Source organism: Mya arenaria, chromosome 12 (genome assembly GCF_026914265.1).
Source record: "Mya arenaria isolate MELC-2E11 chromosome 12, ASM2691426v1".
NCBI classification, from domain to species: domain Eukaryota; kingdom Metazoa; phylum Mollusca; class Bivalvia; order Myida; family Myidae; genus Mya; species Mya arenaria.
Window position 1 is genome coordinate 3,880,035 of NC_069133.1, and position 27,250 is coordinate 3,907,284.

The window sequence follows — 27,250 nt, forward strand, 5'->3', positions numbered from 1 at the left end:
TGCGGTGATTCGTATGGTGGTGTTGCCGCTTATATCAAAGAAGGTATCAATTTTAAAAGAAGAAACGATTTAGAATTAAATGATATCGAGTGTCTTTGGTTGGAAATTAAGATCCGCACAACTAAGCGTATTCTGCTTGGTGTCTTTTATCGCCCTCCTAATTCAGGTAACAACTACTTTAATAACATTGAAAACTCAATAGGTTTGGCGAGAGAAAGCGGTATTGATGATATTATTGTAACAGGTGATTTCAATCTTAACATTCAAGTTAATAATTCAGGGCGTAAGATTCATTCTCTGTCACAGCAGTTTGGCTTTGAGCAATGTATCTCAGAACCAACACATTTTACTGAGCATTCGTCCTCAATTATTGACCTCTTATTCGTCTCTAACTCAAACTCTCTTGTCAATAGTGGTGTTGGTGAGCCTTTTCTCGAGCACAACATTCGATTTCATTGCCCTGTATTTGGAATTTTTAGATACCAAAAATCAGTACAGAAGTTCTCTCGTCGTAAAGTATGGAAATATGATAGTGGCAATTATGTACAATTACGACAGAAGCTTTCGGATACTGATTGGACAACTGTTAGAAATGCTAATGTAGATCTGTTTACCTCTAATCTAACACGAACTATTACTGATATTGCCGGCAGTTGTATTCCAAGCAAGGTAGTAAATATTTATCCAAATGAACCTCCTTGGATGAACGCTAGAATTAAATTAAAAATCCGGCAACGAAAACGTGCTAAACGCTCAAATAATCCGACACATTGGACAAGGTTCCGCAGCTTGCGAAACGAAGTAGTTGCTCTCGTCCGTAGTTCTAAATCACTTTATTTTGATAAACTTGCTTCGAATCTCAAATCCAGTGAGCTCAGTTCAAAGGACTGGTGGAGAACTTTAAAATCATTCATTACTCCGACAACATCAAGGGGCATTCCGTCACTAGTCAATCCACTTGATGGTGAACTTGTTACGGATGAACAACATAAGGCGGATATTCTCAATGACTTTTTTGTCCGCCAAACATACGTTGACGACTCCAGTCAAGCTGTTCCCCAACACGAAATTAGAGCTGAACAAGGGAAACTAGAATCCTTAATCATTTTACCATCTGAGGTTGAAAATGCAATTAATTGTCTCAAGACAGGTAAAGCATCGGGCCCAGATGGCATTAATTATCGTATCCTACGTGAAGCATCTGTCCAACTTGGCCAACCTTTATGTGAATTGTTTAATGTTTCGCTTAATTCTTCGGTTATGCCATTAGAGTGGAAATGTTCAAATGTCTGCGCTGTCTTCAAAAAAGGTGATCCTTCAAACCCCTCTAACTATCGCCCAATCTCTCTTCTTAATACAATGGAAAAGGTCTTTGAAAGAATTGTATTTAAAAATGTATTTAATTTTCTTCGTGATTCACACTTCTTTACCAGTTTCCAATCAGGTTTTATGCCCGGTGACTCTAGTGTTAACTAGTTAACTTATCTCTATAATACATTTTGTCAAGCTCTCGACGATGGACTTGAAATAAGAGTTGTCTTTTTCGATATTAGTAAAGCCTTTGATAAGGTTTGGCATCGTGGTCTATTGTACAAACTTGAACTAGCAGGACTTTCTGGTCGTATACTGTCTTGGTTTTCCAATTACTTAGGAAATAGGTCTCAGCGCGTTGTAATTCCAGGAGCTACTTCCTCATTATCTGAGATTAAAGCTGGAGTCCCACAGGGATCAATTCTAGGTCCTCTTTTGTTCCTCGTATACATCAATGATATTGTTAAGGAGGTTGATTCAAATATAAACCTTTTTGCGGATGATACGAGTCTTTTTGTTATTGTCGACTCCCCTCAGTCTACAGCCTTAAAACTACAAAATGATATTAACAAAATATCTCTCTGGGCCGACAAATGGCTCGTTAAGTTCAATCCATCAAAATCAGAATCAATGGTCATATCTCGTAAAAGAAATAAACCCATTCACCCACCAGTGAATATGTTCGACACAGCTATTCCTTCTGTTGAATCTCACAAACACCTTGGCATTTTTCTCTCTGATGATTGCAGTTGGCATGCTCATATTAACTATATCAAAGATAAAGCCTGGTCCAGAGTTAATATAATGAAACGTCTTCGTTATCTACTTGATAGGCGGTCTCTGGAGGTAATATTTCTTTCCTTTATTAGGCCTATCTTGGAGTATGCAGATGCTATCTGGGATAATTGTACACAATACGAAAAAGACGAACTGGATAAAATACAAAACGAATGTGCACGTATAGTTACTGGTTGTACTAGACTTGTTTCTCTGCATTTACTACAAATTGAATCTGGTTGGGAAACTTTAAGTACTAGACGCGAGAAACACAAACTTCTTCTCTTCTTTAAAATGAAAAATGGTTTTACGCCAGATTACTTGTCGGTTTTGGTTCCCCAGACAGTAGGACAAGCTTCATCAAGAACACTTAGAAATTCATCAAATATATCTAGTTTCCGAGCCCGCACATCTTTGTTTATGAATTCATTCCTTCCTTCTACAATATCTGCATGGAATTCTCTTCCAGTTGACGCAAAGGCTATAAACAATATCGTTAGTTTTAAATCATACCTCTATTCTGATAAGCCCAAAACACTTAAAATATTTTATTACGGGAAACGCCGGCTTCAGGTCCTGCACACTCGCCTGCGCAACGATTGTAGTTCCCTGAATCACCATCTCTATGTTAAAAATATTGTTCCCTCACCATTTTGCATGTGTGGAAGACAGGAGACTACATACCACTATCTCTTTATTTGTCCTCTCTTTACTGAACTAAGGCAAAATATGTTTAATACTGTTCAATCTCTAACTGAAGTTACCCTCCGTTGCTTACTATATGGTGATGACACACTGACTGAAGAGCAACATAATACTCTGTTTGATGCAGTTCATCGTTTTATTTATTTGTCAAAAAGATTTGAAAGCCAGTGATCGACTCAAACCACCAACACTCACACATCTTTTACTTTGCCTCTCATTTTTTTCTTCTTCGTTCTTTCTCATACTATATTTTTCTACCTCAATACAGTTGATTAATTTAGAATAAAGTTTTTTTTTCTACAATAAATGTTTTTGCATTTAACGTCTATCATTCAATTGCCTAAATTTTAAACATCATTTAATATGAGCTTGTATATTAATATGATTATAACTCCATCACTAGTATCCGCCTCAAATGCTAATTGTAATTTATCATAACAGGGAAAGGAACTCTATTAGTTTATTTCTACCGTTCCAATCCTGAAATTTGATTATGTATTTGTATTGAAATGTTGATAAATTTTGCTCAATAAAATATGTTTAAACCAAATTCAAAGCATGCATTTTGGAGCGTCACAAAGGCAAGTCAGTGTCCACACTGGTATACTCTACTCCAAAGAAAAGATTTATCCATTTGCAACTGTGTCTGATTGTCTTATGCATAGCCCAGCCGGTATTTGGGGCCACCTTCAGCCAGTTTTTGATTTCCTGAAAACTATGGAACATGAGAAAAATGTAACTATTTCTTGTCAGATGGACCAACAACCCAATATCGTAACAAGACAAACATGTTTATGTTTAGCTTCAAGATTTTTGACCTGGGATATAAGTACGGTACTTGGAACTATCTGGAAGCGGGGCACGGCAAGGGAGCAGCCGATGGAATTGGGGCGACCGTCAAGCGCACTGCAGATAGTTTCGTGCTAACAGGACATGATGTGAAATATGCAGAAGACTTAAAATGTGCTTTGAATGGCTCAAGTATTCATGTATTCGTGGTTACAGAATCAGACATCATTCAAATTGACAAAGCACTTCCTATGGCGGCGGAAATCAAAGCAGTTCCCCAGACAATGAGAATCCACCAGGTATGTTTATTAGCTGTCGTTAATGTAGTACATGTATAAGTTTAACTAAAATATTCGAGTAACCATTCTTAGGCGGTACCTTTGTTGGTTTGGGTCTGTATTTCTTATTAATTCACGTGTGAATGTTCAATGTTCATTCATAGAAAAAAATACAGATGTATGTTGTTTCATAATAACTTCACAATCAATTATTATACATGTAATTATAAATCATAAACTTAAATAGTCAACGCAGATTAGTACGTCAAAAATATGTTATTTCATGGTCGTTGAGTATTATATACTGATAGCAGTGCGAAAGTTTGAATAAATCGTTTATTTACGGTATAATTATGTAAACTTTGACAGTTTAATCTGAATGGACTATACTAGTTACGATATATAATTAAACAATTTTAGGTTACGACAAACCAGCCTGGCATAATTCGAACAAGAGAAGTGTCGTGTTTCTGTAACCGCATCGATTCAAGTGGATGTGACTGTTTCAATCCAGTTATCACGGAGTTTGAAAAGGTAATAAACATAATTCATTTTGCATGTTTGCTATTATTTTACTTATTCTGTATCTTAAACTAGAATTTTGAAATACACAAATCTACACTTAAAATGTTGTCTGATTACAAATTGTTTTAACAAATGTATGCTTGTTTATTACCGTTTCACCGTAAGACATTAATGCATGGACTCTTATTTTATAGAAAAGATCACCAGATTCTCAATCACATGGCACCGGTGTTTCTGCTGAAACAAATATAGACACAACCTCTGACAACATACTCAGAAACGAGACGATGGCCAATGCCTCATCTACCGATTTTGTGGTCAATGTGGATATACCGGAAGTTGCTTCTGTCGACGCGTCAGGGGATAAAGGCACACCGGACAACTCCGCCGAAAAAGTAAGCATGCTCTACGCATTGGTAGCAATATTAAAATGCTTTATTTTTTGACGTAATCTTATGTTTCTCAATTAAAATGTTATCGCAATACAATTTACTCATTTACACAGGCTGCGCCAGGACTTCTGAAACCAGTGGTAACTGTAGATCAGCATCTCATTGGCCAATACATCGTTGTAGAGTACGACGGGCTGCCTTATCCTGGAGAAGTTTTAGATGTTGACGAGGAAGATCTTGAAGTTAAGGTATGCATCCTTTCTTGTTATGGTATTTAAAACTATTACATACTAGTTGTTCTTTGTGTAATCGCTACTCAGCAGTCACTCTTCGAAGACATGTTGGTTTATAATATTCCATTTTTTTCTCAGGTTATGCACAAGATTGGAAAGAACAGGTTTTTCTGGCCGTTACTCGACGACACTCTGTGGTATTACAAAGACAAAGTTGTCACGATACTGGACGGTGCTCCTGTAAGGGTGACTGGGCGGCATTGTAAAATAAATCATGATGTTTGGGACCAAATTGTAGACATTCTGGACTTATGAATAAATGACTGTGGTCATTATTGGACGGTGCTCCCGAGAGTGTGCCTGGGCGGCATTTTTAAATGACGACGTTTGGCACCAAATCGAAGACATTCTAGACTTATGAAAAGATGATATATGTTCTTTGTGTTTAATATTCATGATGGTTCTTGGAGAATAGTTATAACTGCGTTCCAGTTCATATGTTTATTGTGTTTTGTCATTTCCGTAACAAAAATTGTCAAATACAGTTATGTTTTAAAAATTTATCCACGTATTGCATATAATACACTAAAAGGTATATATTTTTGATTTGTTAGATAAATGAAATAGTTTTTGGTGATTTTACATTGAAAATTTATATGTTTATCAACTCCGTAATATGCCTATCATTCCCATTACGCATTATCAGTTCCGTAACATGACGTTTTATGAGTGTTGTTAGTATCATTTAGGAATATTATTCACACCTTATATGTCATTTTGCTACTTTCAAATTAGTTTTAACAATTGGTTCTGATTTTGACCATTTCATCGCACTTGTTTTTAATTAAAGACACATTTTGTAAACGTTTTTTTTAAAAAATGACCATTCTTCAAAAATATTGCAAATTTTAGTGATTTAAAAATATTAAGGATATATTTTATATCATAAAATTGAATTCAGTAGAAAAGATTTTACCTAAAATCTATTGTTTGCAATCAACTGTAATAATAGTATTGGTGTAATTTAGATTCTAAATTAAATTACGGAAATGATATTTTTATCTTGTTGTCCAATAAAAAGTTATGAAATTTTATCTGGAAGTTGCCATTTTCTCGTTGTTGAATATACTGTCTGCACGGGGCATGCTAGTAAAAACTGAAAACTGTGGATTTGGGTACATCTTCTATTATACAAAACGTATTCCTACTTGCCTAGATTTTTTAAAAAAATAATAGAATGACCCACTGAGCAATACACCTTATATTGAGGTTGTTTTGTTAGACAACTTCGAAAGAGTTGTCAAACGATCTGTGCAAGGTATATAGACAAGAACGCAAACATTAATCTCGCATTATTTCTTTAGCAGTCTAACGTTATGTTATAACATTAATTGGTTTCAATTCCCCGTTTTCAATAGTTATGCTTAAAGGAAATTTGTCTTACAGAAGGTTTAGTTACATTGTTTTTATTCGCTTTAAAGCAATAAGAATAATTTCAACTCACTTTAAACTGCATTCCAACCGAAATTGAAGCTAATCATTAAACTTAAAATACACAACCATTAAAAGTCACTTCTAAAAATACACAAATGTCAATGGCATTCGAGAAATCAGATGGCACACGAGATATTACACTGTTTATTCATCAGTTAATACCTCGCGGCCTGTATGTTAAGCACATCACTTATAGCAGTTTCTAATGCCTTCGTTTGTGCTGTGTTTAATTCATTGTGCACACTTATGAATCGATCTAATTCACATAATTCCTTCAGTTCCTGTTGTTGTTTAACACAATAAATACCATCACTGTATAACTGGTGTTTTGACAAGTTTCTGGAATCGGGGTCATATACGTAACATATAAACAAAGCCCCTGAAAAAAATAATTTTCAAAAAATATATATGCAAACCGATTATAATTAATTGAAAATAAAAGAATATGAAAATATTTTATATTGAATTTGTTTTCCTTATTACAATAATAACACTTATTAATTATAATAATAATTCCTGTAATATTTCCATTCTATATTTTTTTTATTTAACTTAACAACAGAGTAGTTTTATGTTTTCTTGTCCTTAGGGATCATTGCAGAACTTCAAATCACTCTTAAAAATATAGTGCGACTTAAACTGGTGCCAGGGGCGTTCATACTTGACATTATTGCATTGTTCTTTGCTGTCTATGAAACGATACTTTTGTATGTTGTTTATACCTCCGAAGAATCAACCTTCCAAAACGTATTGATGGTTTCTTCCAAGTTTAAAGAACCACATTTACCTCAAATAAGTGAATCGATGAGGCGGTAAATATTCACTATTGGAAGTATGACCATGCCACAAAAAAACCACAATAATATGTAAAATCGATATAAAGCAGCTGGATGAATAAACTTCTTACCTCCTAGCTTTCTAACACCCCGATATAAAGTGAGATTCAAATCGCCAAGTCCCAAACCTTGTACTTCTATTATCACGTGCCTATTTGAAAAGACAAATATAAGAAATAAAATTGTATATTCGCAATTACACGTATGAAAATTATTCTTATTGTAACTAATATAAATGTGCTGTGTGCCAACATCTCAGAAAATAAACTTTAAATGTTTTTAAACAATTTGGAATTTAGACATATCCATAGATGTAGTGAACTTTCTAAACTTCTAAACTGACCCTTGTATTTGTCTGTTATATTAAAAAACAGACTTTGCCAATGATATCATCGCTGTCAGTCAAAACTTTAAAATTCAGTTTTAATTATGCGTTTTGATTTCTTAATCGTATGTAAGTATGTTGTTTACAAAAAGACATATTCAAACGTTCCGACTTTCACCTTTTTGTGGTTCAGAGAGATGATTAAAAATCCAACCTCTTCCGGTCACCACCTGTCTATATAGAAAACCTGATTAACCCTGTTCTATACAGGTTAAACACATATGTCTTGAACATTTCAACAAATAACGCGCGCTTTTGGTTACTGAGGCAATGAAGCTCAATAACTTACAAGTGATTTTAAACAGATCCTCAAAGTGTGGCATTCTTTATTTACTATTTTCAAGTACTTAAAAAATAAGTTGATCAATTTCACAGTTATGTCTTAAACACTGTATCTTGGGATGAAAGTATCAATGAGTGATAAAAAGCGGGCCGTCTCTTGTTTAAAATATATATTTTTGCATTTCTGTTGTATATATCTTAACGATCTCCTGCGTACAATCGACTTGTTAACCTTATGACAAAAACAAAACAAAACAAAAACAAACATGTTTCAGCAACAAATGATCGTCTTTGTGCGTTGGAATATCGCTATGAGCTGCTGTAGGGAATATTGCCATTTCTTTGTGTGTTGTTAATTATGTTTTAACTTATAGTAAACATGTACTTGAAATTCTTGTAAATTTATATTATATATAAATTACCTGTTGAATCCATCAGTCTGTACTAATAGAATTTGTGTATTGCCATTGTTAGGTGGTGTTGAAGGATTATGTCCATTTAAGTTGACAGGTTTGCCTTGACCGTTTCGTAACTCCTCCCAATTAATACCTTCCCATAACTTCGTTCGTTATCAAGTTCATGTTCTACTTGATAATGTTTTGCTTGTGTTGAGTTGGCAGATTTCCCAGCACTATTTCCATCTTTATTCTGACCGTTCTTTTGTGCAATCGTGCTTAAGTTTAAAGAATTGACCGAAACATTATAGTCTTTGTATGTTTACATATGCATAACTAGATATCACTTATATCCTGTTACTTTCAAAAAAATCGGTGCAGTAACAAAATGCCGTGTGAATTTTAGTTTACGAGGATAGTGCTCCATATGATGTTTATCTACAGTCAGCTCGTCATGCAACCGCGAAAACGGACTTCTTTATATTCTGCAATGTCAGAGGAAAAACACAATTAAGTTTCAGTATCTTATCAATAGTCAAACAAACACCGACCTCACCAATTACTCGCCCATAACGTCTCATCACTCTGCATACTCATGACACTTGCAAAACAAATCTGCAGGAAATCCACATGTACACTTATCGATACCCCACCCACATATGCTGAAAACTGTGCAGCATTCACTGATAGTTAATTCCATTTCTGTGGTGATTGACAAAGTCTCACTTACAATATAAATGAATGATATCTTTGCCGGTGCGGAACACTCAACACTTTATCCTTTAATATCTTCATGAATTAAAACCATCTAACATGTGTCGATTGATTCTTGAACCATGACCGTGTTCAGTCTGACTTGCGGAATAATTGTTACATGATAAAATAATGCTCGGTGACTGATCAAAGTTTTACACTTTTAAAAGCTTTTTATGTCTTGAATTGAAATCGACGTATTCAAATGCATTTACTTTGACTATAAACGTTTTTAAAAGTAAATGTTTTGAGAACTATTGCGGGGTCGCATTTAAACATGGATACCGAGGGTGCCGACGTCATCAGAGAAAATACAGTTGTTTGAATATACTTGATATTTTTAAGGTAGTTCATAGCGTTTTGATAGATAAATATGTCATATATATAGAATACAAGGTTAATGCCGTGGATAGAGGACATTTATTCGGTGAGCCGAAGGCTCTAAAGTAAAAGTAAGCTGACTGTATCTAATTACTGGAAAAAAATCATTAAGGTTTGCTTCTTGGATTGTTCTACAGCATCCAGTTAACTTTTTTTCAAGTGGAACTGTTTTAAAGTTTTAAAGATTAGTGCCTATATGAAATGTTGAGTCAAACTAACTGTGGTCTTACGCCTAGTAATCAAACTGGTTTAAGCTCTGAATATACATGTTTGTAATCTTAATAACGGGTTTATGTAATAAAACTATAATTCAGCAATAAAGGGTTGATCTTATCTCCCTTTGACCGTTTGTTGAATGTTTTAATGCGGACAGATACAAAAATATATTGATCGGCGCACGATTTATTTCGCTTAGTGTAGTTTGGTTGAAATGGACACTGAAATAGGTAGGTATTTTATATTTGATTATTTGAAAACTTGTTATGCTGTTTCTGATTGATGTCTGTAAAACTACGCTCTTTTTCCTTAGTGGCGATATGGCTTTGTAACATAAACCTCACATTGATTATAAGAACATACTTATCGCAATTCTTATACAAATATTTATGAGTGCATCGAATATATAGAACACATGTCACATATGTCTGCATGAAATCGAAAGTACATAATTTGAAGCCATCGCGCACAAATAAGGGTTAATTATTGTAACAGCTCAGCTCGGACTTAACGTAGAATCAACACCTGCATTGTTCGAACCACTTTTAATAACTGACGATTATGATCTGTGTTGCTGGATTTGACATTTCAGGAGGCACCCTTGGTGTGTGGAAAGAGAGTTAAGGTGTTCTATTAGGAAAACATGATGCAAAATGGTACATTTTGTGTTATTTATGCATTATGTATTTACCATATTGACATATGAGGGGATGGCGGAAGGTGCGCCTAAATCCCTTTACCCCCTGAATCCGCTATTTTTAAAATATTTTTTTAATTTGCAGATGTTCTGCAGAAAAAAATCAGTTTTTAACAAGCATTTACCTTTTTTTCCTTCTTAAAGTACGTTAATGATTCATAAATAACCCCTAAATTTTAAATATATAAACAAAAGAGCCAGTAGATGACAAGTGGAACAATATTTAAAATTGTATCTGTTAGGGGCCTCCGCTATGACGTCATAGAGTCAAGGCCACGAACTTATAGGACAGGGTCTACATGATCAAGAGTATAACAGGTATAATCTTTTTTGAGGTCATACGTACATTATTGACATATTTTTTGCAAAAATTGTTTTGTAATTTGATGCAAAAGATGTTGAATAATAATTTCTTTAAATTGTTTATTATATTCTTCAATGATTAATGCGCATGCGAAAGTCCAAACATTAACAGGCACGAACTTACCGGATTCAAGCTATTCTTCATATAAACATTTTTATATTGATAGGTAATTTTTGGGGAGTAAGAGTGCATATTTAAAATCATAGCGAATCAATGGTTTAACGTGCAGGCAAACTGACATTCACTTAAACGCATTCATCGTGACCGTGTGCTTTCTTTATTTTTAACATCGTTTACAAGTAGTAGTTAGATGTAGTTCAATTTTGATAATCCAGACTAGGCGAAATGAGAGTAGCGAACGAGACTTTTTTATCATTAAAATATTGCTTAATCATCCTATTAAATCTCAGTTTGCTAATTAATGCTTTTTAGATGGGTTACGGACTTAGTCCGGTGATGTTTTCACAACATTAATGCTAATACAACTGATGCAGAGCTATGCTAATCTTGTGGATACAAAATGCACGACGGCACGAATATTTGTATTTGATTATAACATCTTTATAATGTTCCTATCAACACTAATATCGTTTATTAATCCAATTCCAATTTAGATAGAGGACCGAACGATTCCGACGACTACAGCATACATGACGAAAATGTGCAGTTGTTTGAAACGGTTGTTCAGTACAGCAGCCTTGAAACCCGAAAGAAACCGGAAACACTCTTGCTCTTTGGATTATCTGGTTCGGGAAAGACCTCGATCGTCAACACGATCTACACTGAGTTGACTGGTATAACTGAGTCAGCTTCACAGACTGGCTCTGGCAGCACCCAGTCTAAAACACTTGATTTCAAGGGTGCGCAAGCTTTATTTTTCCTTTTGTGTAGTTTTAATACATTGTAATTTAAATGGTTTAGATGTAAATTAAACATGAAATTAGAAATTCATAGAATGTATATAGTTTTTCGAATATTTTCTTCTTTGAGAAAGAAAGGTCACCTATACGCTTTTAAGAAACGGATTAGAACACTTGTTGAAGGTATCATCATATAAATGTTTAAAATGAGTCGTATTTGTTAATGATAAACATACGATGTTATTTGATACTTTATGTTAAATTGTGTACCTTGATATTTAGTGAAAAGCATTGATATAACAGTGAAATAAAACCGGATTAATACCAAGTAAATCTGAAAAAATGATGGATTAACAATAAAATAACAACGGATTGATAACATAATAACAATAAAATGATAATTAAATAAAAGTGGAATAAAAAAAGAATAACAATGAAAAAAAACAAGGAAAAAACAACGAAATAACAATGAAGTAATGATCTTAATGATTAAGAATTGGGCGTTCGCTGCGATCACTCCGCCCACTCTTGAATATCATCTTTCCTAAATATCAATGTTTACTTCATGTCATCTACCCTATTACATAATCTGTCTCATTCGTATGTTAATTATTCGATTTACAAGAACAATACAAGCGATCCTGACCTTCAATTAAGGTTCGGTTCAATCGTCGGCAAGCGTCTAAACACCATTGACTGCTCAGAAACGTTAACGGCGAACAAACCAAAATGATACCCTCGCAGGTGCTATACTGTTTGAAATCAGTTCGAATAACAATGAAATAACAATGTACTAAAGATGAAATAACGATTAAATAGCGATGGAATAACAATGAAATAACAACGGAATACATTTAAATAACAATAACATAAAACATACAATAAACACAATGCAATAACAATGAAATAACAACAGATAGGATAACTCCTTGAAATTGTCAATTAAAAAATATAATCGATCATTATCTTCAATCAAGAATTGGCCCAATCGTTGGCAATCTGCCGAATATCATTGACTGCGCAGGGAAGGGCAACGTTAACGACGAACAAACCAAAAATATATTGAGGCATACACTCACAGGTGCTGTACTGTTTGATATTCATTTGCACATTAATATTGATTTTATAGGAAATGAAATAACAAGATTGAAGGATGGCCTAATATAGTACATTTTTACTGCGGTTATTATAATACTTAATAGACTCTTTTAATTAATTTCTTAACATTAGATTCATTTTAAATGCAACTTCAGGTCGCATCCTACCAGGTACAAGCATAGCTGCTGTGGAGGGTTTGCAGAACAAAAATGGCGTTGGTTGCTTAAATGTCGTGCTTCCTCCGTGCAATCCTGAATGGACGGTCACAAAGATCATATTTGTACAATCAGCAGCGGACTCTATTCCAGAACATATGCTAGACATGTTGCATGACGTTCTTTCAGAACACAAGGAAAGTTTACAAACGAAATGTAAGTGTGCAGTTTCATTATTCAGATTATTTGTTCATTGCAAAAATCCGCGCACCGACACCACCTGAATATCGAAAGTATTCATAACAAGCATAAGCTATCAATACTTAACGGCTTACACATCTGGACTTTTGACGGTATGAATGCACCAAGGGGATGTTCAATATTCAAAATGCCGCTATTTGTCAACAATTGAGAAACAATTGATTTGTTAACTTTGCATGTATATTATATTCCCGACCAACATCGAAAACATGTAAAACACTTCTATTGCGCGTGACGCTCGGTAAAACATGATCTGAGTGTTTACCGTAACAACCCAACTGACGGCACACTTCATTGAAAAAAAATATAATTCAATTGTTGTTGTTTTCAAGTTTTACGTGGAGCAACGTCAAATAGTTATTTTTAATTATTGCGTAAATTATTTAAATCAATGAGTTGGAATGATTTCAAGGGTAAATCCCTTGCATGTTGCGTCTATCATACTTTAAATATATACCAGGGCAATTTATATTACCCTCCGTACTCTTAGAAAAGTGCCCAACAAAAATGCACATCGAGATATGATGTATTGCATATACTTAATATATAAATATATTTTATCTACATGTAAATGTTTTTAACTTACAGTTACTTTAAACAATAAAACAAGTTCTGCAAAACTAACAACATAAAAATGAAGTTGTGTAGTATAGGTAAAGTTCATGGCAGAAAACAGGCTTTCTTAAGACCATTTTACTTCATGTGACAGCCGTTATTTAGGATGAAAAAAATCGTTTATGAATACATTAACATGGGCAATATTTGATTCATTAAATACATATGAAAAACTAATTTAACAAGTTTTTAACTTTACAACCCATTTATTACCGTCATCAAATAATTCAAACATATCTATTAATGTAAAGAGAATATCTACCTAGTTCTCCATACACTGTAGCATTGCAGGTGTTTATTTTATCTTGTAACACTCGCTTACAAAAATTCAAATGTAAACGTTCTATTTTTTACTGACTAAAACCCAAAATTTACAGGCATAATTCAATATTGAGCCAACAAAATAATCAAATAATTGACAAAATAGTTTGGGTTAAAGGTCGTATTGTCCGTATGCCGTCTCCCAAGGTCCGAAACTCCGTTTTGAAGCTACTTCGGCAAATACAATGTCCAAAGCATGTAGAGCTTACAGGCGTGCCTTTGCCAAGGATAACTTTATTTAAAAGTTTGAAACTGAATCTAAATGCGTTTTGTACCAATCCTTCATGTCGCACTTGCATTCTCATATTTTGTATCTGTGCTCTAGTTACAACCTTTATATGGCTCATTGCACAAGTGCGTGAAAGTCCAAATGCAGGTTATATTGTAAATCATGCGACTAGTGAGCAAACCAATTCAACAGGAACGCAATGACACTTGAGTTTTGCCAAAGTGCGTCAAAGCCCAAATTCAAGTTCTATTGTAAATCAAGCATGCGACTTTCTACAGGAACGCAATAACACTTGAGCTGTGCCACAAGTGCGTGAAAGCCTAAACACGAATACTATTGTAATTCATACGAGTCGTGAGGAAAACCATCTCTACGGGCTTGCGTCCAGATCGTTATCCAAATATAAAATATACGGGTTGTCCTCTTATCTTAAACGATTGATTCGACGTTCTTATTTCATTTAATTTCTGTTTTTTGATTATTAATCTTTGATCTTTTAAAACACAATAGTGACGGTTTTTACGAAGCAGCTTATATTTAACTTCAATTTGATTGGAACAAATGTTTTTATTGCATCTATGTTTTTAATCTCAGTACTTAACCTTGTACATAAAGAAGGTTTATGTCTTAAGTTTGCAAATGATTTGATCACTGAAGCCGATCAAATCAATGGTATGATTCTAATGACAAACTGTGACGGATCGACTTTTGTATATTTATATACTTAATTAGCATGTATCTCTAAGACACTTTCTTTTTACAAGTATGCCTTTAGCACAGGTTACGTTGTTGCCGGTCCACATAATTGATTTGTTTTTAATGAATAAACTGTTTTGTGTTATTTAATTGTATGAAGCTTTTTTGTATGAATATTATTCGTAATAGTTTCCTTTAAAAGCATTTATGACATGAAGTCTTAAAGATATGTTTGTAACGTGTTATTTAATTCTTAACTTCGTTTTATTTAAATGACATTTATCATTGTTTTCAAATAAATTATATTCAGAGATGTTTCGTTAATTGGTTTTGTCTTATTAGCATACTTGTCGGTTATTGGGTCTCAATTGTTTCCAACAAGCTTAAGGCGAAACAAACTGTCCTGACTCAAAAGTAATCCTAGTGTTTCACTTTAAAGACCCTTCTAAAAATTGGCGTATTAAGTGGAGTACATGTGGAAGTAAACACCTTGTTAACTTGTTGAATAAAGCCTCTTGAAAACGTTTTATTAATCTAGTGTAGGCAAAACATGTCAACTTAATAATAGCGATGTCATAATAACAGTTTACCTACATAAATGATAATAAATATAAGTCTGCTGCGCCTGTCGTAATCAAGCGCTAAGAGCAGCGGCTGCTATGATAAAGCACTAAGTGCTGCACCTGTCGTGATCAAACGCTAAGAGCTGCGGCTGCTATGATAAAGCACTAATGGCTGCGCCTGTCGCGAACAAGCGCTAAGAGCTTCGTCGGCTGTTATATAGCGCTGAGAGCTGCACCGGCTTTGATCAAGCGCTATGATCTGCGCTTTGTCATGATCATGCGCTAAGAGATGCGCCTGCTGCGATTAAGAATTAATGGATACGATTCGTCGTGATCAAGTACCTGCAGCTGTGTCTGCTGTTATCATGCGCTAACAGCTGCGCCTTTCTCGATTTTCCTCTTAATAGCTCTGACTTTCGATCACCAGCGCTTACAGATATAATTGCCAATTTATGGCAATATAAGCTGTGCTTGACTTAAAAGTTGCGCTTACTGTTTCAAGTGTCAAGAGCTGCACCTGATGTGATCAAGTGCTGAGAGCTGTAATCATAATCAAGCGCTAACAGCTTCGCCTGATGCGGTCCAGCGCTAAGAGCTACGTCGGATGTGAATCCTGGCTAACAGCTGGGAATACAGATAAAAAGAACCCACTAACGGATCCTGCTACAGACAGGAATACCTTTATTTACTGTTTCTTTTTGCCTTGGTTCTTGTTACTTCTTGAAAGTTCATATTATTTTTTACGCTCGAACGAATGAATCAAACCACGACAATAGCCGCAACGTTAAATTATGCGATGCGTTGAAAACAAATCACGAATGTAGGTGTGCATATGTATTTTCTAAAATGTGACAGTGGTATAAGGTGCCCTTGACAATCCACAAATATGCTCGAAAATTGTTATTATTCCTGTGAAGTGTCATCAAAATCCCTTCAGCAGTTTAGGAGATTTCTCGCGGACACATTTTGTAATCACTTTATTCAATATCGCGACAAGTCTACAAATTGGAATGTTTATCGAAAACATTTCTATATAAATTTATTTGTAAATCTCACCTGTAACAAGGAAGAAATGAGTCCATGCTATCATGTCATTGAGATTACGTGCAGACGATGATTGTCACATGTACTATATTGGGCAATATAGACACAGAAAATGCGTAACCCACACGGTAACTCACACAGATTACCATATTAAACCTAATCTCAATACAACATACATGCACTGGCCGCATGTTCAACTAGTTGCAAGCAATAAATAGTATCTTATAGCAGTGTGATGACTGCGGAAAACAGGCTCAATCTTTTCTTTGGCCTTTTTACAAATAGTTTGAAACAATACATATTCAATGAGACAATCCTAATATGTGTGATTTAGTGTTGAATGTCACTGACTGCATTAAAATAAATGTTAGGATTACCGCAATCTGATGGAGATGCCAAGTTTATCAGGTGTAGATAGTTTAATTCAGCTTGCCTTAAATCAGCAAATACCATACAAACCATACATTGAAATTAAATTATTGATATGGATTCAGTCTTTCGTTTATACTAGAAGGATGTGTTAGTGATGTGTCGTTAAATATACCCTGGAGGGTTGCTCCGGCTGAACGTTGAGGCATGCTAGTTTTTAGTCTCGAACTCTGTTCCACTGACCGTTCTTATCAAGTTTTGATGCTGAGCTTGTTACAGTAGTTTTTATAGCATTGTGGAATTATATTGATAACGAGACGGAGAAATACTGGTATCATTACTATTTACATATGACGTCATGGTCTTGTGATGTGCACACATTTTGATTTTAGCATATGGGTGAAAATAAATGAAGCCTGTGAGTGAATAAGGGGTAAATATTATAAACACATAATGAGTTAGTTTTCTTATTGGCACAGATAGCAAGAAATACCAAAAAATACTTGAAATTGGGTTCTATACTTTGATATTTTTTTAAATGACAGGCTTACAGCTGTTTTAGCTATAAACACCATTTAAACAGTGAACAGTCAACTCATAAAAGAAAGAAAGTGTCAAATACAAAATACTTGTACATTAAAGGTCAGATTTTATACTTTTAACACTTGAAGTTTAATAAGATAAGTTGTCATTTCTAGTCGTACATTTCTACATTTTGAAAACCTCATGTTTTCACTGGCAACTTATTTTTGATATTTTCCGATTACTTGGGACACAAATACACACTTATTTGTATTCCAAGTTCAATGTTCGATAATGTTTGAAAATCTGTCTTGTGAATTTGTTGAACTTTCGATTGTATGTTTGATTCTTTTCTTTCAATCGCGTATAGAGTTCTCTTCTTGGCATCAGTAGGTGTCTTTTTCCTACTGAAACTCCTTCTACCAATATTGTTTCCTTCTTGTTTGACCTGATCCTTGAATGATCGTATACAAATAAATCCATTATATGTTGCCACCTCTTTATAAGACTTCTACCTTACTCAGCCGTTTCACTTTTGTTGTATATCTTCTGTTGAATTGGCCTAAGCTTTTAGTATTCCATTGATGATAAGAGACATGACGCTTTTGATCGAGTTTCTTGGTATTTCCGTTTTTTGCATTACTCCGAACATGTCATTCAATCTTACGGATTCTTACTTTCTTCTTTGGACTCTCTTGAATATCAGTTCAAGTTGAAAATCTACTTTCTCCTTAGTGCTGCATTTTAAAGTAAGTGGTTCAGCGTATTAGCCCGTTCCACAGAATGTTCAGGTAAAGATATCTTTGTTTTTGGGGCTTGTTTTCCTACCGTGTTTGACCAAGGTTTGTCTTTCTTCGCCTTTTTCTTTTTTGTATCTGGTGATTCTTTTGCCTTTGCATTTTTAGATTTGTTGGCTTTTTGGTATTTTTTTATTTCCGTACTGTTGCTTTTTCAACCTGTCTCTCACTCTTCTTACTGTGTCATACTTTTGGTGATTCTTTCTTCTTTCTTTGAAGTTTTCATTGTAAACTTTGTTCTCAAGGTTTTACTTTGTACTTAATGTCTTAGCCTTTTCTGCTAAGGTATGATCTACTTTAACTGCTTTCAATATTATTTTATCCGCTTGCGCTACTTGCTTTTAATTGTATTTAGTTTGCAACTGAAAAGAGTAGACCAATAAATCTTTGGTTATTTAAACACTTCAAATGCTGTATTTGTATGATGTCTGTTAAACTACACTCTCTTTCTTAGTGGCGATATGGCTTTGTGGAGTAAACCGCACGTTTATTAAATGATAATATATATCGCATTCTTATACAAATGAGGGTATCGAACGTATGAAGGACATAACACATTTGTTTGCATTTAATAAAAAGTACATAATTGGAAGCATCATTTAAGGGTAATTATTGTAACAACTCATCTAGGATTTAACGTAGAAATAATGCTACGATACCAATTTTAAACAGAGGCAGTTCCAGATTTTAACGTTTGAAAGGCGCTCTTTACGGCTCTTAATGTGGCAAGAGGGCTTTAGGTTTTATCCTCCAGGAATTCTTGAAAAATAATTAAGAAGAAAATGGTGCATTTTGGCGTTATGTATGCATTCTTTACTAGAGCAATTTTAAGAGAAGTCGCGTGGCGCAAGTGCGTCCGCCACAACGCTCAGAACCCGTTAGATATTAATCAGGCTTCAGCGTATTTCCTTTATATCTGGTATCTTATAAACCATTAACCTCAAACCTTTTTGAAAAAAGTGGGCTTTCAGATATGCTGGCCATGTTAAGCAGTGTCCATTGCATTATTACTAAACTGTCGGAATTTGCTCAAAGTAACATTAAGTACGAGCCCATTCCACAAAAACATCGCAGCGGCACCTTTTGTGAGCATAATCCGATAAACAGAACCTTGGTATTGATTTGTGAAACAGGTACACATGTTACAATTGGTTAAGTTATTGATTTTTTTAAGAAATATGCACGAATACATAAACAAAACTATTAATCACATTCCGTTGAAGGTAAGGCATATATTGATAGAAGTTTGATAAAAGTTTGAAGAATAAGCTTTACTCTGAAGAAATAATTAAAATACCTTCAGCTAAATAAAAAAAGTGTTTTTTTTTCATTATTGGCCTACCCAATATATTGGTGCAATTAACGCATAAATTTTACCATGTTAGAAGTAGAGATATACCGCAGCTTGGAATGTGATTCATAAGCTTTGTAAGTCGCTAACGAATACAATTCATTGTAATAATGATAGCAGAAATCAATAAGACACATGGTTTAGATTATTTATCCGGGATATGCAAGATACGTATGCAAAATATATTTAGTATGGTTACTATGGCTTGTTTTTGGTTTTGATTGGCTGGCAGCTACGGTCAGTAAGTGAGGTGCGAGTGAAAAGACATGAATGGATGATTGATTTGTGTTGAATAAATCGGGGTACGTACCAATGTTAAGTAAGTTATATATGTCCCGGTTTATTATGTGAAATGAAGATCCCGCGGTTTAGTTACTTGAATCCGCTATAGATAACTACCATTAAAAGTTATGCCAAACTTAAAATGATATGCGAATCAATGGCTGAACGTTTAGGGAAACTAACATTCACTGTAACATATTCATCGGGATTTTCTACTTTTATTCGTTGTGAATATAACTTTAGGTCATACAACTGTCTTAGAGTACTACTTTATTGGCTGACACATCGTCATCACAAAATCTGACGCAGGTACTGTTTATGGGATGAGTGGCAGAAGACGAAACTTAAAACAGCCGCAAAAGTTTGAATTCCTTGTGATTAAGCATATTACCTAATGATTACCAATCTGCAACTTCATTGGCTATAAATGTTGTCTGTATTCCAAACGGAGGTTTTATGTTTAGTGTAGATTTGATAATTTCAATCCCGTCTGCACACGTGTGAGGCTTTAAACGTTTATACCTCACAAACATAAATGTCGAAGAACTCCAAAAAGCGTCCACACGTTGACATACCGTCAGTGGTTTTCGACTTCTCGATTATCTTCCTAGCAAAGCTGAGTTTGTCAATGAATGATATTAAGAATACGGATGGAGCTGCGCCTATCATGATCTTTGACCCAAGATATCAATCATACTTCAAAAGTATCGAGTGTCAGAATGAAGACCGCGATAAACAGGCCCGAATGTTTGCTTTGGCGTTTTTACAAATAGTTTGATACACTACATATTTCAATGGGACAAGCCTATTATGAGTGTTTTTTTGTGTTGGATGTCATTTACTTTATTCAACTATATAATAATTGTTTTTTGTTTATTTCTCACAATCAAGAGTTTAAATCAACACACGCATAAACATTTCTAAGTAAGGTATGATAACCAGTCTATGCTTTTCTACAAGTTTATTTTAGCACGCACATACACACGCACATAGGCAAACGTCGAAGAAAATGCACAGACATATAACACACGTACAACAATAAATTCTAGTCGAAATAATTGTCTTAAGAAAAAAGTCTACAATTTCATGTTATATTCTTTTTTAAAATGAATGACGCTTTACTAAGAATTACACATCATTTGTTATGAAGTTTTGTAAGAAACTATAAAATGAATTATGCCCAAATCGCTTTGTGATCCAAAAAAAATTGTTGACATGAACGCTACCACTTATTAAATTATTTTTACCAGTTACTTAAAATTGCAATACACCCAAATCAAGGTAAAACAGAAAAATACAAATACATTATCATTGCTATTACAAAAAGTCACTTCTAAGGATTTATAAATGTCAGTTTTATGCGAGAAACAAGAAGACACGCGAGATATTAAACTGTTTATACATCAATATCTACCTCGCGGCCTGTAAATTAAGCTCATCAGTTTCCAAAGCCTTCTTTTGTGCTGTGTTTAAATTCTTGTGTGCACTTATGAACCGATCCATTTCACATAATTCCTTCAGTTCTTGTTGTTTCTTCACACAATAAACACCATCACTGTACAGCTGGCCGTCTGTTAGGCGCCTCGAGCCGGGGTCATGTATGTACAATATCACCAAAGCTCCTGAATAACAAAATGTTTTTTGAAGATGTGTGTGAATATCATCAATTTAGAAAAAAGTTTCTAGAAATATTTGAAACTGAATTAATAATATGTTAAAATAAGTTCACTTGAATGATTCCTCTAATGTTTCATCTTTACAATACAATCGAATCAACGAAGTTATATTTTCTAGACGGTAAGGATTATTGCAGATGAGCAAACGAGTCTTAAAAATGTTATACACATAAGCCGGTGCTGATTAAGAAGGGGATGTATGAGGCTAATGGGGCGTCGGAAGTAGGCAAATTGTCAATAAAACAGAAACTGTTGCATTTGAAGCATCGCCCATCCTGAACGCATTAATTATTTTTTTTCAAAATAAAGGTACAATAATCCCATCAAAGAATCGAATCGTTACAGCGGTAACTATAATTAAACATATTGTAAGTGTTAACTCGAAAATAACAACAATACCACATTACCTCCTAACTTCCTAACACCCCGATATGAAGTTAGCTTTAGGTCGCCAAGTCCCAAACCTTGTTCCTCTATTATCACGTGCCTTTTTGTAAAAACACACAACATGTACATGACATTGTAAATTCGCAAAAACAGGTATGAAGAGTATTCTGATTGTAACTAACATAAATGTAGTGTGTGCCAACATCTCAGGAAATAAGTTTTTAATGTCTTTTAAGCAATTTCAATTTTTATTTAGTCGTATGCAACGTTGTTGTGTGTCGAAATTGACCATGAATTTGACTATAATATTCTTCAAGGTAAGTCAAAACTTAACAAATAATATTATTTATGTGTCTTTATTGCTAAATCGTATGTTAATATGTGTCGTGTTTCACCTTTCTGTGAACTCCACACACATTATGTACAGTTTGCATTGCGGAAGTTTAGGTATATCATTGTGCTTTCTGATGACATGTGTGCGGAAAGAAACCCCTCCAATTTGACTGACCGTCTCCTTGATTATTCCGCTGTACTCATCCAAATTGCTCGAATCAAAACTTATAATACAAACGGCGTTTTTTAGCGTTGGTTTGCTAGGCATTTTCTGAAGGTTAACTTCCATTTCCCTGCTCCCCTGGAGGATGAAATTAGAAATAATTATCATTGGAAATCTTTAGATAAAATTGCTCATACGACGAAGATTAGAGTCGTTGTTAATTAATCAAACAAATCAAGGGTCTCTAAGATCTATGCAATGCAAGGGGTAAAAATGAAACAGTTCAGTGACATAAAAAGCAATTTGAATATTTTTGCTTTGACATGTCGACATATTTTTTATCCGAAAAAAAACTACACTAGGGTCCAAGTATACTTTTAATTATACACGTACCGAACAATGCCCAATAGAGTTTACCTTTAAGGGTCGAGATGTTGATCCACCAGCTAAAGCTGGTTCTACCGAAGACTTTAATTTCAAAACGTAAAGCATGAGTCCAATTATCAAAAAGAATAAAATTAAGATGGCAGCTGTCAAGGCATCTGAAAAAGTATAGAGTACTGAGATAATCTGAACAACAACATTACATTGATAAGAAATACCAACCGTATTAAATATATAAAGTGATAACGCATGTACCTTGAATACATACATGAACAAACAAATGTAGTATTGACATACTTATTCTTTAAATTAATAACAGATTGAAACATAAACATAGTATTGACATATTTGTCATCAATAATACTCGATGGAAACATAAACAAACATTGCTAAAGTCGTACCCTTGTTAAACAGATGTTGGTGTACGATTTTCAGATTTGCATTTGTTTGATCAACCTTTTCTTCCGCAGTTTTAGAACTTTCTCTTACTTCTAAAACCGTATTGTTCGCCTTTTTCATTTCCTCGTTGATTGCTTCGACCTTGGAAGTAGTTTTTGTATAGTTTGATTATAGTTCTTTTAAATCATTTTCAATATGTGATACAATAATAGAGAGAGCGTAATTTGCATCGCTGGTATCGGTAACTGTTTTACGAAAGCTTCTTATATCTCTTGACAAGTTAGAATCGCGTTGTTCCTGTTTATCTTTGACGTCTACAAGATCACTTTGTATGAAGTCCACTGCATTTTTTAAAACATTATGGTCGTTTGTAACATCGGCAATGTCTTTTATAATTGCCCTGGCTTTAGTCTTTATATCAGGATACAACACGTCATTTGGATCAGAAGTAATCAGAATGTCATTTATTTTGATGATGCCACTATCTATGTTATGCAGCTTGGTTGATTGTTCGATGTTTTTATACGAATTCTTGTTTACCTCAGATTTCAGATCTTCCATTTTGCTTTTAACTTCATTAAATTGTCTGTTAAATTGGTTTTCAAGGTCCCTCAATTGTTTTTGAATAGCTGGATTTTATATCGCCACTTGTTGTGCGCCGAGCGGAAGCCTCAATATAACCGCAGCAATAACAACGCCAATTGTCAGCAATCTGATACAAAACACAACATTGTTTCGTTTTAGTTGCATTAACAAAATTGCGGACTGTCAATTATCGATTCATATATCATAGCACAGATTTTTAAGGTAAACATGTCATCAACTAATATACAACAAGCCAGCATAGGAAATGCAGAAATCCTAGGTCGAAGTCTGATCCATTTTCATTACACAAAGAAATACACAAGCAAAGGCAAGGAAAGTGAAATTAGTTTGAAGGTAATGACACCTTACGTGTTCCAGTGAGACAAAGAAGTTTTTGTTTTAATTTTTCTGTTGAGAAATGTAAATTTTTCCAACAAAATGGCTAGATTCATTAAATTTAAGGCTCTTATGAAACTGCTTATAGGCTTGATCGACCCTAGCTTTGCTAACATACTTATATTGAAATGGTCAATTCAGCCGATGATAAAACAAGAACTATTTGTAAAGTGGAAATATTGCCGCCTAATTCCTAACCAAGTTAGGTGTATGCTATAATATTTCCAATCACTAGTTATTGTTTTAAAAAACTAATGCCATTCAAGACCAAATGTATTATCTGCTTAGCTTTCCTTCTGTTTATCAAATCCTGTATTAATCCTCAATTTACTTTCCAATATACTTATCAAAGCCAGATATGTGTTATACATTATAAGGCATGTCGATCATGGCTTACGGTTAATAAGTGCTCCAGTGAACATTAATAGCCCTCGGGCAATTATTCTTTCAACTGGAGCATTTATCAACCAAATACCATGGTCAACCTAATCTTGAAGCACAAAGCGTGCGTTTAATTTCGGGAAGATAATATATATATCGAAATAAAGTCTAAGTGACACTGTAAGTGGATACGGTTAAATACAGTTTAACCTTATTTGAGAATCAATATTACATTACAATCATACTTACAAGAGGTCCAATCGTAGTCCCCATACTGTTTTCGATCCACTCTTGGCACCGTCTGTGTCCATCTTAGTGCTAAAACATTTGTATCACATGCTTAACCTTGTTCTCGGTTTAATATAGAAATCAAGTATTTTTCTGTATTGCATGTTTGTAATATAACATCGCTATTTTTCTATTGATAAGGAAGTAAACTACTTCGCATGTTTGTAAACAAAATAATAGGCAAATATAATTTTTGAATTGGCAATACTTTAGCAAGTCTTACATTAATTTCTCAGTTTTTGTTGATCATGAAATCTATTCAAATATTGTAGCACATTCCCATCTATAAGCTTAAGAGGAAAACGCTTAAGTTCGTCTAGATTTCGGAAAACATTTATAAAGCTGTTCATTACATAGTGTTTGAAAAGAAAATAACGTCATCAACATATTTCAAATAATGACTGTCTCTAAATGGATATGACGTCATGCTTTAAATGGAATCATACTTTGTTAAACGTTTAGTGTTTTTTTTTTTGTTTTTTTTTTTTTAAATCCTATGGATATCAGCTGTCTAAGCATTCTTCTTTTACATATTATTAAAACTATCGGATGTATCTTTTGTTTAAAAATGATTTGGGGTACAACATATCTGCAAGGCATGTAGCGAGGGAAATGACATCGCCTTGATGTATTCGGCTAATCATTAGAGCAGGTGAAACAGGTATTCATCGTAGATTTGGCTAGTTTGTATTTATTAAGCATGCTATGAAAGAATTTTACATTAGTCCTTATATAAATTCAGAATTGTATTCCAATTGTCCATGAAATATATGAGCAAACTCCTTGAGTAAGACGCGTATTTATTCAAAAATAACGTTTTTGTGTTCCGGTATTTCTCCTTTCACTTTTGGACAACATTTTAAGGCTTTTCTAATTACGTCATTAATTATGATAGCCGTCCAATGAAAACGCTCCTTGCATTTAAGATATAGCCGAGTGCGCGGCCAAGTTAAAAAATGTAAGATGGTGAATGAAAGTGAAAGTAGAAATACCGCAACAAAAAACGTTCGATTTAAATAAATACGCGTCTTACTTAAGGAGTTCTCAACGGTAGGTATAATAATTCAAGTTACTCTTTACATGCACACAGTTTGCATTTCAGTCTGTATTTAACGTGTTTGAGGGGGGGGGGGGGGATTTCGTAGTTTATTAACCTCTTCATTGTTTTGTAATTAGCGTTTTCAGGGTCAGTCTGCGCATTTACTCTGATTATGTTTGAATTGTATCAAGAACAATCATAAAGTTGACATTTTTCTTGTAGCTTGGTGCTTTACATTTCCGGCTGTGTAAAACGTACAGTATTTCGTCAATTATTTTAGGAACTATTTGACATTGTTTAGGGCACCTATTGAAACACTGGATTGGCCCGCCGTATTAACTTATGTGCATTATTATATGTCGATCGTTTGATTATTCAAGCACAATATAAAACTAAAGGAATTCACTGTCCTTTTCTCAATAAATTCATTATAAAATTCAAAATAAACTCAGAATAATCTGTTAAAAAAGTTATATTTATATCGTACATATACAATGTTTAAAGATGAAATGGTTGTATATCCTAATCTTTTTGTTAGATAGTTATCCTGCTCATGACTTATAGTTGATTTTATGAATAAAAGTTTCACCATTTTGCGATTCCATAAAGACAAAAAACCCTAGTTTTAAATTAAGTATTGCCTTTCTGCAAACCCATGGACTGTAAACATAGGTTTTATTCTAAAAAATGGTGTTCAAATAATTGTCATTCCCGCATAAAAGCAACTAAGGAACTCGACGCTGTGCGTTGGAATATAGCTTTGAGCAGTCATGTGGATTACTCGTCATATGTTTGTGTGTCCCTCGTTAAGCAGGTTCTGACTTACAGAAAGTACTTGAAATTCTTGTAAATTTGAAACATTCATATTACCTGTTGTTGCCATTGGTCGATTCCGATAGATTTGGTGTACTGTCTTCGTCACTATTAGGTGAAGTTGAAGATTTTTGTCCAGCTGGGTTGACGGGTTTGCGTTGACCGTTTGTATGTTGTTCTTCTTCAAAATCTCCTTCATTAATACTTGTCTCAGCACTTTTCCCATCATTATCCTGACTGTTAATTTCTTGCAATCGTGCTGTAGTTAAATTGTTTTGACTGAAACCTTAATCTTATTGTCCTTATACTGAAGAATGACATTTATAACTAAAATTTTGGCATACGTTTTTGACAATAAAATATAAACAAGCATAACCTGCTTACAATTTAGATGACACAGCAAACCAAACAAAACCATAAGCTGAATCAT

At 34.2% G+C, this 27,250-nt stretch overlaps 2 protein-coding genes across 2 annotated transcripts in view; one reads left to right on the forward strand and one right to left on the reverse strand.

The window, feature by feature from the left end:
- LOC128211672 (uncharacterized) overlaps positions 1 to 5,325 on the forward strand; it is a 102,244-nt gene extending 96,919 nt beyond the window's left edge. The window contains exons 2-6 of the mRNA XM_052916678.1: positions 3,547 to 3,881; positions 4,281 to 4,394; positions 4,580 to 4,780; positions 4,891 to 5,025; positions 5,149 to 5,325. Coding sequence (XP_052772638.1) covers positions 3,582 to 3,881; positions 4,281 to 4,394; positions 4,580 to 4,780; positions 4,891 to 5,025; positions 5,149 to 5,325 — 927 coding nt within the window. The 5' untranslated portion in view covers positions 3,547 to 3,581. The remainder of the gene's footprint in view (positions 1 to 3,546; positions 3,882 to 4,280; positions 4,395 to 4,579; positions 4,781 to 4,890; positions 5,026 to 5,148) is intronic.
- A 16,061-nt stretch (positions 5,326 to 21,386) lies between these two features.
- Positions 21,387 to 26,986, reverse strand: LOC128211673 (uncharacterized). The gene is made up of 8 exons (XM_052916679.1): positions 26,878 to 26,986; positions 24,930 to 24,998; positions 23,859 to 24,030; positions 23,321 to 23,459; positions 22,953 to 23,077; positions 22,435 to 22,673; positions 22,060 to 22,139; positions 21,387 to 21,598 (listed from the first exon to the last, which is right to left on the reverse strand). Exons 3-8 carry the CDS (start codon positions 23,877 to 23,879, stop codon positions 21,387 to 21,389), a joined length of 816 nt encoding a protein of 271 aa, XP_052772639.1. The 5' UTR covers positions 23,880 to 24,030; positions 24,930 to 24,998; positions 26,878 to 26,986.
- Positions 26,987 to 27,250: the final 264 nt, after the last annotated feature.

Coding starts and splice junctions, on each gene's coding strand:
- LOC128211673 (XM_052916679.1), bottom strand. CDS start 23,879: ATGGAAGATCTGAAATCTGAG. Junction 23,078..23,320: donor CCAACATCTGTTTAACAAGG/GTACGACTTTAG, acceptor ATACTTTTTCAG/ATGCCTTGACAGCTGCCATC. Junction 22,140..22,434: donor TGTGTGGAGTTCACAGAAAG/GTGAAACACGAC, acceptor TTTTACAAAAAG/GCACGTGATAATAGAGGAAC.